Below are 16,675 nucleotides of genomic sequence, written 5' to 3'. Positions count from 1 at the left end.
TGCAGATTAGATATGTGCAGGAGGCAATACGCGAATGATGTGTGCAATAGAGGAACCGCAGGTACGTTTTTTTTTTTTCGAATCCAAGAGGAAGGAAACTAGTTGTTTTTCTTTAGCTTTCTCAACTTTAAGTCTTGCACATTACGCACTGCCTTACAAAGTTTCAATCTCCAGATTTCCAGTCTCAATATTTAGCGCGAGTTGTATTAATATCGAGTCGGATAAATTGGTTGAAGGAAATCTGGTGAACTGTTTTGAAAGATCGAGAGATCGGAAGAAAATTCAAAGTTCTATTTACCGTTTTCAATTCTTCGAGACTTAGAAGGCAATCGTAGAAATTACTCAAAGCGAGCCCCCTGTTACATACTTTACTTGTATTACCTGAACATTATATTTACTTTATTTCTAATGTGTCTCTTACTTTTCCCTTCTTATGTAATAATTTTCGGCGTCATACGCGCATCATACAGATTGCAAATTCAGCAACGAGAATGCGTCAAGCAATTGCCTCTTTCGAACTCTGCTGTTCCCTTGCACAGTTGCTTAAACCTATTTCTATATATGTTTATATCTATTTTTGCATATACGCCAGGTCTCGGTATCTATACAGTGGCGGATCGAGGTGATTTTGGCGATTTAAGCTGACAAAAAGGAAGCGCGAACGCGAAGAAATATCTGACAAAATCTAGCGGCAATTCCATTGTAATCCGCCACTGTATCTACACGACTGTTACTATTTCCGCATTTTATGTATATACCATTGTTTCACCGGTCTTCTGTGCATCGAGTATTGCGTCTCGCTCGCGGCGAGAGAAGAAACAATCGCTCAAAATTCAATTTCTCTCCTTATTCTCTTTTTTTTTCTTCTTACATCGCCTGCGCTCTTTGTTCTGTATCTCTCCTGAATAATAATTCATGTACTCTTGTATACCTTTGGCTGCATTACACTGTCACGGATCGTGGTCTTTGGTAAGTCTCTGAAATCATAGCAACGCTAAAGAGAGATGCGCCTACTTTTTCCCGCAATCGATCGAATATTGAATCGGGGAAACGAGGGAGGGGAAGGCGACGACGTTCCCGATCCGTTGATCGGCCGATTCGCCACACGGAACCTACTCGAACGTAAACCACCCGTAGTATCTTGGGCTAACTCTCTCGTTAACCATTTGGGCGATTAACGCGAATTAACTCCGGATGCATGCCGCATATATATATCGACCCTGACTACTCGTTTTTAACATTTACCGCCGCAAGCGGATTAATAATATTAATCCCCGTAGCGCGGAAACTACTACTCGACATACTAGCAACATCTATGGTGCATTAACAACGCGCGTTTCTTCGCCTTAAACGCAAACGTAAACATTGAAGTGGATCTGCGATGTCTCGGTAGAGTTACATAATTTTAAAATTTTAAACGGGGAGGTAATGTCCAAAAAAGTCAAAATTCCGATTTTAAAAGAAATGGAGCAACGTTAGCGTTGACGGGCGTTTACGGCGGAGACACGCTTTCGTCGCTAATTTAACACGAGACAGCTTGCGTTAATACCGAATACGATTCTGGCAGTAATGAAGTAGCGCTACCGTATTCGATGTACGCACGTAGCCGGTGGGATGCAAACGCCGATGGCATTGCTAAAGAGTCTCCTCTGCACAGGATTCGCGTACGTCGGCGGGGCGTGCGTCGTGAATAAGCGCCTCGAGAAGGTGAATTCGGTCGCAATCATCGAGGATACCGGCGGATTCAGCGGTATCATCGTCGCTGCGCACGAGGTCGGCCACCTGTAAGCACCCCATAAATCACCGTCTTGCAGACCTTTCCGTTTCCCTCCCGCTTTTATCTACTTTTTATCTACCACCACGCGCGTCCACCTTCCTTCTGCCTGAAACGAGAACGAGCGATTGATGCTAAACGAGCTAAAAATAAACCGTACGTTTTGCGCGAATCGTAGATTGGGCGCCGTTCACGACGGTTCACCGCCGCCCAGCTACCTGGGTGGACCAGGCGCCGAAAAGTGTCGCTGGGAAGACGGATACATCATGAGCGATCTTAGGCACACCGAGAAGGGCTTCAAATGGTCCCACTGCAGTGTGTCCTCCTTCCATCATTTTCTAAAGTAGGTAACTGCGCGCGATATTAGAAGAAATGTGCGAGAGAATTGTTTTTATATAATTACCTTTCCGAACATTTCTTTTATTTCTCAAATGGACTTTGACGTGATGTGCATTAGTGTATCTAGAACTTTTGCAACTTTCTACGCGAAGTATAAATGTATAAATAAATAAATAATCAGATTCTTAACATGAAATAGAAGCAAATGGTAAATCCACGCTATTTCTTTCACTTTTTTAGTGGTGATACAGCGACCTGTTTGTACAATGCACCTCACGAGGACGAGGCGCTGCCCAGAGTGCTTCCGGGAAAACTCCTATCCTTAGATGCGCAATGTCGGAAAGATCGTGGAACAAGCGCTTGTTTCGTACGTATCATAATTTTTGTAAAATTTACTCAGTTAATTCCGATAATTTCTAAGCTAATCCCATCTGCTTTGATTTAAAGAATGCAGCTTTATATATGACATTAAACTATGATAAAGTTGTATCTATTATTATTATTGTCACACACATCTACTTATTTTATTTACCTATTTTTATATTTTTACATTCTGTATTTCAGAAAGACGATCGAGTTTGCGCTCAGCTGTTCTGCTTCGACGCCGGATCCGGATACTGCGTCGCGTATCGCCCAGCAGCGGAAGGTTCGCCGTGCGGAGACGGTCAGGTAAAGCGAGAGAGAGTTTTGCAACAACGTCTTGCTTCCGTCTGTAAAAAGAAATGTCCCTCTCGGCACATGACATTCCCACTAATATACATAATATACATAATGCAGCTTGCATGACGCTTACGGTATAGCTTCCGTGACGCGTGCGTCGCAATTGTAACGCGCAATTACGTCAGAAATGAATCTCATAAATCTTGGCGACGCCGACGATATACGCGATGTTGATATCGTGTAATTTTACATAACAGCGTTGAGATAACAATATTCGGCATATATCTTCTCAAGATGTATTTACACAGTTGTTTAATCGCTTGATCGTTGACGTTGATTTCCAGTACTGCCTGAACGGGAAGTGCGTGGCGGAGCACGAGAACATAATACCGGATTATACGCAGAACATTCCGACGTACGTACGCCGAGACAGCATATTCAATTCCGCATTACATACTCGGCCGATATTCGCTCATTACAACAACACAGACTACAGGTAATGATCCGAGAACTCGAGTGATTCATTTTGTTTTGTAACGCGAGCAACACAGAAGTGGCACATAGCTAGATACGACACGTAGCCAGATTTCACTAATCTTTGAATGCCACGTGTGTGCAAACGAGGAAAAAGAACTTGTTTTTTTTCTTTCGTGTTATGATCGATTAATCTTCCTAACGTTTATTAAAAGAAACATGAAACTTCTACATAATCATTTTTGAAGATATAAATAAATGTCTTCGAATCTATTGTCACGAATATATTGTAAAATTTAAAAAAAAATTGAGGGTTGAAGTTACGTCAGCGACATTTATCGAACCGTATATCGATAGGTGTATTTCTAGGTGACCCACTGTTGCATTTTAGCATATTGTAGCTTCAATATAAGGATGAACAACATATTTACGATGAAAAACTGGTTTGCCATTATTGACGCTCTCATTTAGCAGTATACAGTGCGCTGATATGAGAATGCAGCACAATGTGTAGTAACACCATGATAATATGCCACACAGGTACCCAGGTTGGGAATCAACACAAAGCATACCATTATCGAGCGTGTCCACGTCGACACCGACGACAACGACGACGACGACGATATCGTGGACGTCAACTAATCCTTACAAACGCGTCACAAACCCGTTCGCAACCACGGTGTCAAAATACACGCGGACAATTATCAATAACTTGTACACCGATCGATACAAGGCTAGATACAGTAATAATAGCATTTATGATAGTAATAGCGACACTGGTGGCGGCGTCAGCACCACCAGGAGAAGCAACAATTTCTTCAACTCGTATTACACCGTCAGTACCACTCCGAAGGTCACTTACGGTCCGAAACTTAGTCCGTTCAAGTATAAGAACACGATCAGCGTGGAGCTTTCCACGACGACCAAAGGATATCAGAACGGCCTTCGAAATGACGGCCGCGGTAAGAGAATCCTGTGCACCATCGCTGTACCTTCTTTTTTTTTCTTCTCTCTATCCTCTCCTCCGACTCTCAAGACGAGTCCTTAATTTTGCATGTCTTTCGTCTCTTGCCGTTAACGCGACGGATTCTCGGTATCCGACGGTCTTCTCTCCGTGTCTTTTCTGTTTCTGTCCACTTCTTCAGTGGCGAGTCCTGCCTGCGAGGAACCTTTCGAGAGACATTGGTTCCGACACTGTTCATTGTCGTTTTATCGGTTCTGTCGGTTTCTCCGATAATACTTGCCGATACTTGGAAACTGTTTCATCATTTTGTATGATATCTCTACTTCTCTATGGTTTCTCTGTCACTAATGGAATATCAGGAGTATTGTAAACTGAGTTTCCATCTCATACGACCGATCTCATGAGCCGATAAAGGTCCTTCATACTGATTATCGTTAATTCCTTCTCGTTAACCCTGGTTCTAAATTTCATCGAAATAATATCGATTAAATTAACTCGGAGTTTTAACACAGTTCATCTCTCTTGTATATATATTTTGTATATATTTTTTTTGTAAATATCTTTTTCTCCTATCGAATCAATCTTTAGATAAACTGCGAATGAAGATTTTAACATTGATCCGATAGAAGTGAAGCGGCTGTACACATCTCAGTTGTGTTTCTTCGACAAAGATGCACATAAGCATCGCAAATGTGGACATATTTCGCTCTTTATATCACTCTTCAATAAATGTACTAGTAGGACAATGATATGTGTATGATAACGTGAATATATGTATGATACTTTTATGTAATATCTGTGGAGGCGATAAGATATATTGTGATTTCCACGGATGGGATTACTAATAATTCTATGTTGTTGCATCACTTTCAATCCTATTCCAGGCATTCTATAGACTATTCTAATCGAATGCATGTAATTGAAATCGAAATTTTAATTTGTCCGTCTGCTTCCAGGAACAGAGGCCGGTGAATGCACGGACGTGGGGTCAGATTGCGCGGAGCTGATTGACAGGCTGAGAACATGGCTGTGCCATTTACAATCTGTGAAGAGTCGCTGCTGCGCGTCCCTGAAGACGATCTGTGCTGACTAAATAATGATATTAAGGACAAGAAAAAAGAAATAAAGAACAAGAAAAATCGATTTGATAATTTACTCGAAGACGTCGCGCTTAGAGACACCCGCCACGGATGAGGATTTTATCGGGCGCCCTGTCGCTTCTCGCTGTCGTAACTCGCAGCATCCGGAAAAGCGCCGCGTCGGACGGATGAAAGAAGTTGGGCAAGATCTTTCACTCGTTTCGTCTCTCTTTCTCTTTATCTTTCCTTTTTTTTGCGGGTAGACGAGAAAATCTCCGTCGGGTCCTCGTGAGGTTCTTTGATCGCGATGATCACATTCGCCTCTTAAATGTAGCTCGACTCAGCAAATGTGTGTCTCACATACCTCCAGATGTTCCAATTCTTGCGATACGGTACCCGTGGAAATCTTCACCGAGATACTGAACGATGTAGTGAATCTCTAAAAAGGAGCAGACTGTCAATCGGTACGATAGAGATTTCGTCTGCGTTCATATTTATTCAATAAGGAGCGATCTCGCGAAAGACTCGTTACACAGGCACAGGTGCGTCGTGCGTATATCTCTCGCGAACATAAAAACGCGCGCGAGTGCGCGCGGATAAAGCCATTTGGAAATTACAGAAATTGTATAGCGCAAGACAATAAATGGGAATAATTGAAACATCTTTCGTCTTCCTCTCATAGCCCTATATATCGGTAATTTATATATTGATATAATTATATATAAATTATGTAACCACCTAGAGAAATATAATATATCTGAAACCCAGAAGCGTTTTACATTATTTTATATATTTTTACATTCTGATCTGAAAGAAAAAGAAATCGATAAATTTGAATGAAAATATGAAACAGGAAAAATATCTTGCAATTATACTTTACTGTGTAACTTCCTAGTTTGCGGATTAAAAGTATTTATTTATTTGATTAACAAAGTTAATACAGTATTTATGATAAAAATTACGTCTCAAAAACAGATGTAAAAGAATACAATTTGAATTTGTCTAGTTTCTTTTCAGATGTACAATTAATTGAATTAATAATAGATGCATGAAAAGAATCTATATAATTTTACTCTTTATTAAAACCTTATCAAGGGGATTAAAGGCTGGAGAAGCAGCGATAACAAAAATTCTGGGAAAAGCCAACACACAAATAATTCACGTGAAAATTGAATATTGTAGTCCTTGAGGAATCTCAATGGCGAAATCTGCCATCATTAAGATCTGACGACGGTAGCCACGGACAATCGATGATTGATTACGCTAACAAGAACAAACGCCGCGGCGTCTTGTGATGTAACGTGTACAACACATAATATATTTCTTATTTGGCGTATTATCAACTGTCGCATGTCCATTCGACGTGGATCTGCAATTATACATAAACGAAATACGGGAATGTACCCCACTGGCGCACATTGCATATCGGAGTAGATGCGTGATAAACGATTTGTTTGGCAGCGAGCAGATGTAAAAATATCGCTCAGAACGTCATCGGCGATCGGAATCGGAGGTATTCGGGAAAACGTCTTTCGTGAAAAAATAATAATTATTTGTGTAAGAACTTACGTATCGGAAAAGCACACATACCATCAATCAGACGTGGATCAACGTTTCGACATCACGGTGTTTTGGCGCAATTAGTGCGTGTATCTTCTCTTTCTTTTCTCTTTTTTCCTCGTGTACATCGATTGTTAATAACTTCTTAAGTACAGATAAAAGCATTTATCGTAAATAAAACTATTTTCAGTTTCCTGTGATTATTCGTTCTTTAAGCACCTTAATGGTCCTGTTTATTAATCCTTCTTTATTTCTCTCCTGCTTCTCTTCTTTTTATCACCCTCTTTTATAAATTTTTGCCAAGATAAAGTAACTCACAGTATTTTTATTATGGAATACAAGCACAGCTCGAGCGATCAAAAATGCAGCGAACAATTTGATCCTTGACAGGACGTTTAATTCATCGATCGGGTCTTTACGCATGTCGTCTGTCACACACAAGAATTATGAATTTGTATAATTCTTTCTTCATTACTGTGCTCGCGCGCAAATCATACGTTATATGTACAAGTGTTTCGCTCGTGGTAATCACGAGCGCAGATCAAACATCGGCCAGCTAATTTATATAGGGCGCGAAATGATCCTCCCTCGTATTCGGACTACGGGCTCTTTCGCCGAATGGTCGCGAGATATATTCGCGAATAGGGATACGCGAGAGAGATCGCAATCCATATTATTTGATCCTTGACAAACAATTCGGCGAAATTACGAAGAAATTCAAAGACCGCCTTTCGCGGAGGCATCTATAGAGAATGTTCCGCGCGATATTTCTATTATGCCTGACCGGGATACCGTTTTCACGATGCAAGGAGGTAATATAGAATTATAAATCAAAATTATAAATCTGTACCTTATTATTTCTAGTTTTTTAGGTCAAGTACAGTCTTATTGGCAGTTGTAGTATAAACATGTCAGTTTAATTACTTTATTTAAAAACTCATTAAATCAAAAATTGCTACTTTTATTTTATATCCAAAAACACACTATTTCCCTATTTAAAACTTTAAGCCCTTTTCCTTAAATTTATAATAATGGAGATACGATACTTTACCTCTAAATCTAAGGTATAGAAATGTAAAACCTAATTATTGTTTCGTCCGCGTAAAAGTGAGAAGTGCGAGGCCAGAATGTTAGAAATCAAAGGATGTATTTTCAGCTTCACAAGTACATGACGCCAAACGAAGTGATGTCCATTTTTCACACGCCGCATCATCAAGGTGAGTGGATAAAGCCACCCCTTTAGAAAAATATTCTTTATCTCTCATAGCGCTTTTTCAACATTAAACTTTTCCTTTTTCTTCTAATTATTCAAATTTTTCCTAGATCAAGAAGCATTAATGACATAATCGCGATAGTATATCCCAATGGAATAATGCCGTTATCTTATTTGCATTATACAGCTTTTATAATCTTAATTTATGTTAACTGTCAGTACCCAAGTACGAAGTGGTGCCCGTATCGCATCGCCTGATGAAGAATGACGATGCCAAAGAAGCTACGAACGAGCTGAAGCTGAAAGTCTTCAACGACGACGTCAAATTGTACTTGAATCCCACGGAAGGTATCCTCGCCAGTGAGAACACCCCCGTGTGGACCGTTTCTTCTGATTCGGAAGCACCAGAAGGATTGCAATACAAGCAAGTACCCAAGGTAAGTTTGATTCGCGATCGAATTGGAAACAAGTGCCATGTAGTACAATTAAACCTTATGTAGCGTCTCCAAATGTCTATAATACTATAGTAAAAAATACTGTGCGCGAAATAAGTGTGTAAACAATTTTTACTGATTAATTAGCCTTCTTGTCGCAGGCTATGGATTATCTGGGAGTCACGCTTCAAGACGTACACTCTTCGAGTGCGGTTTTACTAACTCCCACTCCTGACGGCCAAGTACACTTGGTAAGATTTGGATCTTCGTTGGATCCCAATTGTACCTCGATTTTCAAGTATCTCAAAATTTTTATCGAGAGCAGATATATCTCTTTTCTTTTTCCCTCTTAAATGTACACAAATATAAACGGACGACACTTCGTTTTCTTCGCAGGACGGAGTGCTTAATAACACATACGTCATCAAATCCTTGCCGCGACGAATTCTGAAGCACGTTCTTTACGGAGGGCACAATCTCTACGAACCGCTTCATACGAAGAACGTGACGGAAGACGATGAATTCGACTACACGCATCATCACGTGGTGTACAAGATACCTTCGTTGGACCAGTACAAAGATCTGAGTAAGCCATTTGAATATGTCTACCTGACAATTTCAAGGGTATATTCCCTTCTGGAATTGCAAGTCTCTTATTAATATTATGGTACGTTCTTCCAGAGATTACAGATCCTGAGGACCAGACGGTGAAACGCGATGCCCCAGACATCATTTATCCGCAAATCATAATAGTAGCCGACTACACTATGTACAGGTAAGTAAAGTGATATATGTAACGCCAGTCATAAATTGCAAACAATTTTGTAATTTCTATAACAAAAATAAATATATTATTCTTTTATTAATTTTTCTGTTTATCGCAGATTACTCGGCGAAAATATCGAGCAGGCCATAAAATACCTCGTCTCGTTTTGGAACGGAGTCGATTTGAGGTACCGCTTGCTGACCACGCCCAAAATTCGACTTAACATTGCAGGAATAATCATAAGCACGGTAAATTTTAGCCCAATATTCTTCATCACGCTCAAATACACGTATCTTTTTCAGTTATTGCGTCAAAAGTAAAAAAAGAAGATAACAATTTCCGAGTTTTAAATATTACGTATTTAATGTGTTTAATATATATTTCCAGGATTATTTTTATAACACCTTATCGTAACACCTCTTTGTGTTTCAGGACAACAATGCGATTCCGTATTTGGAAGATAGTCGTATCGAGGTTTCATCGGTAGACGCGGATCGTGCTCTACGCGGCATGGCTGATTACTTTTATCGCGAGAGTAGATTCCCGACAGATTTTTACGACATGGCGATTGCTATGACACAGTAAGTATCCGGTGGTTTCCTGTACGTTCTCTTTCCTTAATTTCTAGAATTATAAGAATATATAACGGTGCAGACTGTAGACGACGAGAAAATAATACGATCCGATGTGATTTCAGTCTGGATATGTGCAACATGCTCACCGATGACTTTTGCGACACCTCGACTTTGGGTAAGTCTGCTGAAAAGCTGAAATATATATAATTATATGTATATAATAATTGTATACGAAAAATGCGGCTCTTTCCGTGTTTGTCGTTAATTACGATCCTCCACGGGGGGCGAGGAAAAGGAAATATGAAATAATGGTAAATTTGCGACCGTAGGATATGCGTACGTAGCCGGTGCATGCGACAGAAATGCAACGAAGCAATCATCCGAGGCCGTAGGAATTGTCGAGGACAACGGTGGATTTTCCGGTATCATCCCTACGGCTCACGAACTCGGCCATCTGTAAGTCAGTGTTTGCATGCGTTTTGCATTGTCTTTTTTTTCTTGCGGAAGAAAAACTTGTAAGGAATTTTATTCACGAGAATTTCTCAGACAAGGAATTTAATCGTGCCAACAATCAAATTCAATTCCGAGATCCGTGCGAGAAAGAAACGCGTGAATTATCGCTTCTGCGACGTTATAGAAAATTATAAACATACATAAAGAAGGAAAAGATACATATTTCACTGTAATAATTGCTCAATTATTAATTTAAAAATGTTTGATGATAAAAAAATGATCCTTTCGCATTGCAGAATAGGAGCGCGGCACGACGGCAATCCGAAAGGCGCCGGAGATTGTCCGGCTCAAGAAGGCTTCATCATGACCAGCGGACTGATGTTGCACGAGAACGGCTTCGAATGGTCCTCGTGCAGCATAAACGCCTTCTACAATTTCATCACGTACGTATAACACGCGCATACATTTTACATATTAATTTTTTCTTTATAAATGGCATTAATTTAAGAATTATTTCAGCGAGGACAGGGCAAAGTGTCTTTACAACGAGCCCGTAACGGGTCCACCGGTGGCGCTTGTATTGCCCGGGACTTTGATGTCTTTGGACGATCAGTGCATGAAGGTCTTCGGTACGCCGGCGTGTAACGTAAGTTATTCAAGCTGTAATCTCGATGTACTCTCATATGCAAAATCAGCTTTGCCTCGGAAAAATTTTGAAACAATTTACAACGTACAGGTTTGCTTTACAGAAAGACGCTACGGTCTGCATTCGCTTGGAGTGCGAATATCCTGGAATCGAGGGCTACTGCAGAGCATTCGCGTCAGCAGCGGAAGGTTCTCCTTGCGGGGACGGTTTGGTAAGAGTTCTGCTATTTTTTTAATTTTAAATGTCGAAATTCTTGAGAAATAGCTATTATCGTTAATATCGTAAGGAATAGATTATAAGAAATATTTATCGTAGAAATGTAATTACAGAAATTATTGTTATTAAATAATTACAATATACGTCAATAGTAAATATTTATTATGGTACTCTTTTAGATCTGTTTAAATGGCAAATGCGTGCTTGAAGGAGTAATAACTAAGGACAAAGAAAAGAAGAAGTTACTCGAGAAGTTCCTACCGAAATTCACCCTTCAAAAAATCAGACAGATTCCGTGGCTGCAATTACTGCAAAAACTGAAGGACAGAATCAAGGAGACAATCAAGGAAAAGATAAAACTTTTCACGTGAAGATAAATGTCAATGTTATTGAGGTAAATTCGATTTGCTAAAATTATATTTAAAGAAATGCAAATACTGTGAAATTTATTTAAATTATGTTATTAACGAAACAAAAGCAAATGTTCGATCTTCTTTTAATATTTTATACTGCGTTTATATCAGTCAATTCTTGATGTGTAGACGCAATTACTTCTACTACTAAAATAAATATTTCAATTTGTGTTACAGGACACCATACACGCCGATATATCTATCACCGCACTCTACGTTGCTGCTGCTTTAATGGGGTACCATATAAGAACAAAATAAAAGGATATACATCATGTATTATGTCAGGGATATATTTTATGTTCCTTTAAGACTAAATTATATCCCGATTGAAATTTTTCAATCCTTTGTACATAAAAGTTGACGCATGTAAATACAGAGAAAGTCACGTATGCACGCATAATTCGCGCAGTGATATCAGAATATTGTAAATTCACATATAATAAATCCAAAAACTATCATATTCTCTGTTGATCATACATTGTATAAACAAAAATTTCTCTTTTCGATGCAGATTTTCCACATTAATTTCTCAATTACAAATTCAATTTTTGATACTTTTATTTTTCTGTAACTTAAAATGTGAATTTTGATGTAACTTTCGCTATTAACGAATTGTATTGATGTGTATTGATGCCTAGGACATTATGTATTCATAATTAGAGAAAATATGATAGTTTTGGAATGCCCTGTATAACGCAACACACTGTACAAAAAAATATAAACGCACAAAGTAAATGTTGATTTGTCTGCTATAATTAAAAATTCATAAATAATACCGTGGCGTGTGCTACTTAGGAACTTAATGTAATTCTATTTAATTAAGCGCAAGTATTTTTATATGCAATTTTTGCAGTAGTGAGATTTACATAACTTTCTATATGTATGTAAATGAATATTTAATACATAAATTGAAATATATTAATCATTTCAACACAAAACATTTCACTCGATTCGTTAAATATAAATATGATTTTACATATAAGAAACTTAGACAAAAAAATACAAATAATACAATAATTTGAACTTGGGAAACCAAGAGAGAACTCTTTATCACTGATTATTATACAGTCGTTGAATCTATGCCTACTTCCTTATACAGTTCATCTCTGTTACTAGGATAACTCTCTAAAATGCAGTCTATTATTTCAACGCAAATCTTCTTTCTTTTTAAATATTCGCGTGAGTATTCGTCTAGATTCTCCTGTGCCTTACGTTTAGACTCTTGCAAATCTTCAGAACCGCTTGCTTCCATCAACTTGTCCAATTTAAGCGTTAATTCTTTTACATTTTTTTGCAGAACGATCTTTTCCTTTTGCGCATCTTCCAACGTCAGACTCGACTTCAGAGAGGCTAAAAGTGTCTCCTGTTCTTTCATTTCTCTCATGACGTCCTGATATTTGTTCTCGACCTCACTGGCATGAGTTTGCAGTTGCTTGTCGATCCTCAGAAGTTCATCGGTGTCCTGTGTTGAATCTCGGACAGCGCAATATATCTTCTGTTTGCCATAAACCTAAAGACAAAATGAAAATAGTCTGTATTTTAAATATTCTAATTCTTGCGATAGCTGTAAATGTTGGCCTTTACTTTTTCGAACAGCTTCCCATCCGACACCAATTGATCCATAGCCTTTTGAACCGCATTTTTGTTGTATTCATTATGCAAATTCGTGACTACGTCATTCACACTGTAGGGTCTGTTTTGCGTTTTCATGTAATTATACACAGCTGCCGTAGTCATTGTTATGCCTCTTCAATTAACTGCAACGTAACAATTGAAATATATGTACATCGCTTTGCATAGTAACACAACTAATTGAGATATTGCGAACACAGCGATATTTTAAAAGCGTTTAATTGCCACAGACTGCATGCTAAATGAAATTTACAAATAAAATGATTCAATACATACATTTGAAATACATACATACATTTTAATCGTACATACGCAGATCATAAGCACTATATTTACGAACTGGCGCAAGAAATACATATACGAAGATACATATGCGAAGATTCTTTAGTAAAAACGGAAAATTACTACAATTTCGTTTGCTAATTTGGCTGGTATCAAAACAAACAATGCAGACAGCAGAATCCGTTTGATGTCTACTGACAGAATATTCGCGAAGTACATAGTTTCTCCACTTACTCCAAAAATATTGATGGGAGTCTACCTCTATATCACACAGAAAACTCTGTCCAAAGGTATCAAGAGAACAAAATAAGGTAGGAAATAACCTCGAAAATTTCCGAAATTATTAGAATATATTTTTTGTGAAAACTAAATCCGATTCAAATGTCGCGCGTTTCAACGCAACAATTGAGATAAATATTTAAAAAACACTTTCTGATTAGCTTGGGAACGCAAAGCGGTAAAAATCTGCCCAATTTTATTTTGATGACTTTTGGAACGCAGATCATTTAATTGATGTACAGCGACATCTATCGGATATAGTAGTAATTTGAGAAACATAATTTTAATGACAATTGTAACAATTTAATTTTTATTTGTCGAAAATTTTGTATAATTATTGTTAATAGATAAAATATCTACCTATGTGTATTACTAACAATGTATATTTTGTACTTTTTAAATATATAATAAAATGTGCATTACTAATACAAGATAATCTTTAAAGGGCGCGAAATTTGTATCTGACTTTTGGCTCTCGCACAAATATAATCTCCCAATATCTCTGATCTCCTACGATCTTTCTGATAACTGATAAATATGAGTTTTAAAGTATACATTATTATATCCCCGCTAAAGAAAATAGCTGGCGTAAAAAAAAAGGATAATATGATTTCAAAAGAAATGATATGGATTAAAAGACTACTGTAAATCTTTATAACACATAATTTTTCCAATTAAACAGATCTACATTTCTTCTTGATTCATTTCATCCAAAGAAACGTGAAAATATCTGTATCGTTATCGAAAATGTTGACTGCGCGTCAAAGAAAGAATTCCGCACAGTACATTTGAGTACATATGGATGGCCGAGAAAGATGGCCGCCTTGATACCGAGGTATACTCTACAAGCAGCAAGTAAGCTTGTCACATTACTCACATCCTTCGTAAATTTAGTTTTTTTGCTCCAAAATTGAATTACATAAATGTGTTACACATAAAACTATATTTACAATCATTTTTTATGCACGCACCGTGTGACAGATATCGTTACGGAATTATGTAACCAACAATTTACATTTGTGTATATTTGTGTACATTAGGAAGACAGACAACATGCATCGCGGCCGTTGCGGTGCAGACACTGCAGACGAATCATTATTCGTCGCAGCCGCGAGTCATCAAAGATCCCACTACCGCTTCTTTGAAGAGAGGCACAGGTGGACGTAGCTCCTTCAACGGGATGGTATGCACCCTGTTCGGCGCAACTGGATTCGTGGGGCGCTATGTGTGCAATCGCCTTGGCAAGATTGGTACTCAGGTACATATAACGCATTGAAATGAAGGAAATTGATGGCATCAGCTTCTACAGCGATAATTTCTACTGCAATACATAGATATGAGTGAAATATAATCAGCTTTGATTGATTACCCTGCTCAATTTGCAGTTAGTAATACCGTACAGAGGTGATATGTACGACTGCATGCGCCTGAAGCTCTGTGGAGATTTGGGACAAGTTTTGTTTCATCCGTTTCATCTGCGCGACGACGAGTCGATAAGAAAGTGTATTAAGTACTCCAACGTTGTTATCAATCTAATTGGGCGAGATTGGGAAACTAGAAACTTTACTTTTCACGAAGTACACGTTGAGGGAGCTAGAAGACTTGCTAGGCTGTGCAAGGAGGCTAATGTTGAGCACTTTATCCATGTATCTGCCTTAAACGTAGGCGAAGAGTCAGTGGTAAATTGAACGTTTATATCAAATTATGATGACTTTTGATTTTCTTGACTTTAATAATACTCCTGTGTTAAGGCACATATATTGAAAGATGGTTCTCAAATCCTTCGTACAAAATTGGAAGGCGAACATGCGGTGCTAGAAGAATTTCCCGAGGCTACAATTATCCGGCCGGCGGATATATGGGGTCAAGAGGACCGATTCACACGTCTATACTCTTCCATACTGAGACATCATTTCAGGTGATTTTGCAGGAAGAAATAAATTTTCTAGCATATTAAAAACTTTACGATATCTGACGATACGATACATTCAATCACAGGACCGTACCGTTGTGGGAAAAGGGTGAAAAGACGGAAAAACAGCCAGTGGCTGTATACGATGTCGCCGGAGGTATTACAGCTATTGCGAAAGATCCTGTAAACACGGCTGGCAAGACCTACCAGTTTGTCGGGTATGAACGAGTACGGTACATCCGTGCAATTCTAACATTATCCTAATTATTTTCGCAAAATGTGAATATTTTATTTGCGCAGGCCGAAGCGTTACAAACTGTCTGAATTACTCGACTGGTTCCATCGCATAAGGATACGCGACCCAGTCGAGTACGGCTACAAGAGAATGGACTTGAAATACGCCCCACTTTTCAAAATTAAAGTTACTTTGAACGAACTTCTAACTCCCGCATATCCATTGCAAGGTGTACATTGGGAAAGTTTGGAAAGAGTACGTTTTAATTTTACTATAAGAGAAACGCAAACTCAAATAAAACATAATGTAGATAATAAATTAAATAGTATTATTAAACTTGACATTGCGTTTTGCAGGAAACTATATCTGATAAGATATCAAACGAATTGCCAACTCTAGAAGATCTTGGCATCGAATTAACAACAATGGAATCACGAATACACTGGGAGTTGAAACCATACCGTAAAGACGTTCAATATATGGAGAGTGTTGGCGAGTTCGACCCTATTCCGGATCCACCAACTGTTTCAACTCATTAAATTTCTAACAATGTGTTAGATTAATATAAGTATAGAATGAAATATGTACTTTTACTGTTAAGTGATACTTGCTGTAAAGAGTATGTTGTTAATTAAATATCGCGGTCTTAAATATACATTAAATTATTTAAACATTTACGTTTCACGAGTTCTATCAATTTTAGGTGAATAATATCGGGTCACTTTGTCGAATCTGTCATATTTTCACAACAGTAACGATAAAAATCAAG

The 16,675-nt window shown here is 38.2% G+C and overlaps 4 protein-coding genes across 9 annotated transcripts in view; 3 read left to right on the top strand and 1 right to left on the bottom strand.

The window, feature by feature from the left end:
- Positions 1-5,949, top strand: part of Sona (sol narae) — a 45,656-nt gene extending 39,707 nt beyond the window's left edge. For 2 of the 3 annotated variants that reach the window (XM_071702564.1, XM_071702565.1), the window contains exons 11-18: positions 6-61; positions 1,658-1,784; positions 1,953-2,117; positions 2,354-2,480; positions 2,678-2,782; positions 3,118-3,269; positions 3,788-4,209; positions 5,168-5,949. In XM_071702564.1, the coding sequence (XP_071558665.1) occupies positions 6-61; positions 1,658-1,784; positions 1,953-2,117; positions 2,354-2,480; positions 2,678-2,782; positions 3,118-3,269; positions 3,788-4,209; positions 5,168-5,304 (1,291 nt within the window). In that variant the 3' untranslated portion in view covers positions 5,305-5,949. The remainder of the gene's footprint in view (positions 1-5; positions 62-1,657; positions 1,785-1,952; positions 2,118-2,353; positions 2,481-2,677; positions 2,783-3,117; positions 3,270-3,787; positions 4,210-5,167) is intronic. The other variant, XM_071702566.1, reaches the window with a different exon arrangement.
- A 1,530-nt stretch (positions 5,950-7,479) lies between these two features.
- On the top strand, positions 7,480-11,947 carry LOC139770540 (A disintegrin and metalloproteinase with thrombospondin motifs like). Its single transcript, XM_071702543.1, has 15 exons — positions 7,480-7,662; positions 8,007-8,067; positions 8,283-8,500; positions 8,659-8,748; positions 8,894-9,083; positions 9,179-9,272; positions 9,382-9,511; positions 9,696-9,844; positions 9,961-10,013; positions 10,168-10,294; positions 10,588-10,734; positions 10,811-10,937; positions 11,041-11,148; positions 11,333-11,547; positions 11,744-11,947. Exons 1-14 carry the CDS (start codon positions 7,603-7,605, stop codon positions 11,522-11,524), a joined length of 1,746 nt encoding a protein of 581 aa, XP_071558644.1. The 5' UTR covers positions 7,480-7,602; the 3' UTR covers positions 11,525-11,547; positions 11,744-11,947.
- LOC139770538 (homologous-pairing protein 2 homolog) lies at positions 11,841-13,871 on the bottom strand. 4 transcript variants are annotated; one of them, XM_071702541.1, is made up of 3 exons: positions 13,715-13,871; positions 13,151-13,323; positions 11,841-13,076 (listed from the first exon to the last, which is right to left on the bottom strand). In XM_071702541.1, exons 2-3 carry the CDS (start codon positions 13,301-13,303, stop codon positions 12,627-12,629), a joined length of 603 nt encoding a protein of 200 aa, XP_071558642.1. In that variant the 5' UTR covers positions 13,304-13,323; positions 13,715-13,871; the 3' UTR covers positions 11,841-12,626. The 4 variants fall into 4 exon arrangements, with proteins under 4 accessions (XP_071558642.1, XP_071558641.1, XP_071558643.1 ...); XM_071702540.1 differs by lacking the exon at positions 13,715-13,871 and adding an exon at positions 13,475-13,695; XM_071702542.1 differs by lacking the exon at positions 13,715-13,871 and adding an exon at positions 13,490-13,695.
- A 585-nt stretch (positions 13,872-14,456) lies between these two features.
- On the top strand, positions 14,457-16,583 carry Nd-39 (NADH:ubiquinone oxidoreductase subunit 39). Its single transcript, XM_071702536.1, has 7 exons — positions 14,457-14,614; positions 14,800-15,017; positions 15,145-15,438; positions 15,511-15,677; positions 15,758-15,889; positions 15,972-16,161; positions 16,263-16,583. Exons 1-7 carry the CDS (start codon positions 14,575-14,577, stop codon positions 16,443-16,445), a joined length of 1,224 nt encoding a protein of 407 aa, XP_071558637.1. The 5' UTR covers positions 14,457-14,574; the 3' UTR covers positions 16,446-16,583.
- The last annotated feature ends 92 nt before the right edge of the window (positions 16,584-16,675 follow it).

This window comes from Temnothorax nylanderi, unplaced genomic scaffold, assembly GCF_030848795.1.
Source record: "Temnothorax nylanderi isolate EJ_2023f unplaced genomic scaffold, tnyl_v1.0 TNYL_tig0031_pilon, whole genome shotgun sequence".
Taxonomy (NCBI): Eukaryota; Metazoa; Arthropoda; class Insecta; order Hymenoptera; family Formicidae; genus Temnothorax; species Temnothorax nylanderi.
Note: the sequence above shows the minus strand (reverse complement) of the source record. Positions and strands in the feature narration are given on the sequence as shown.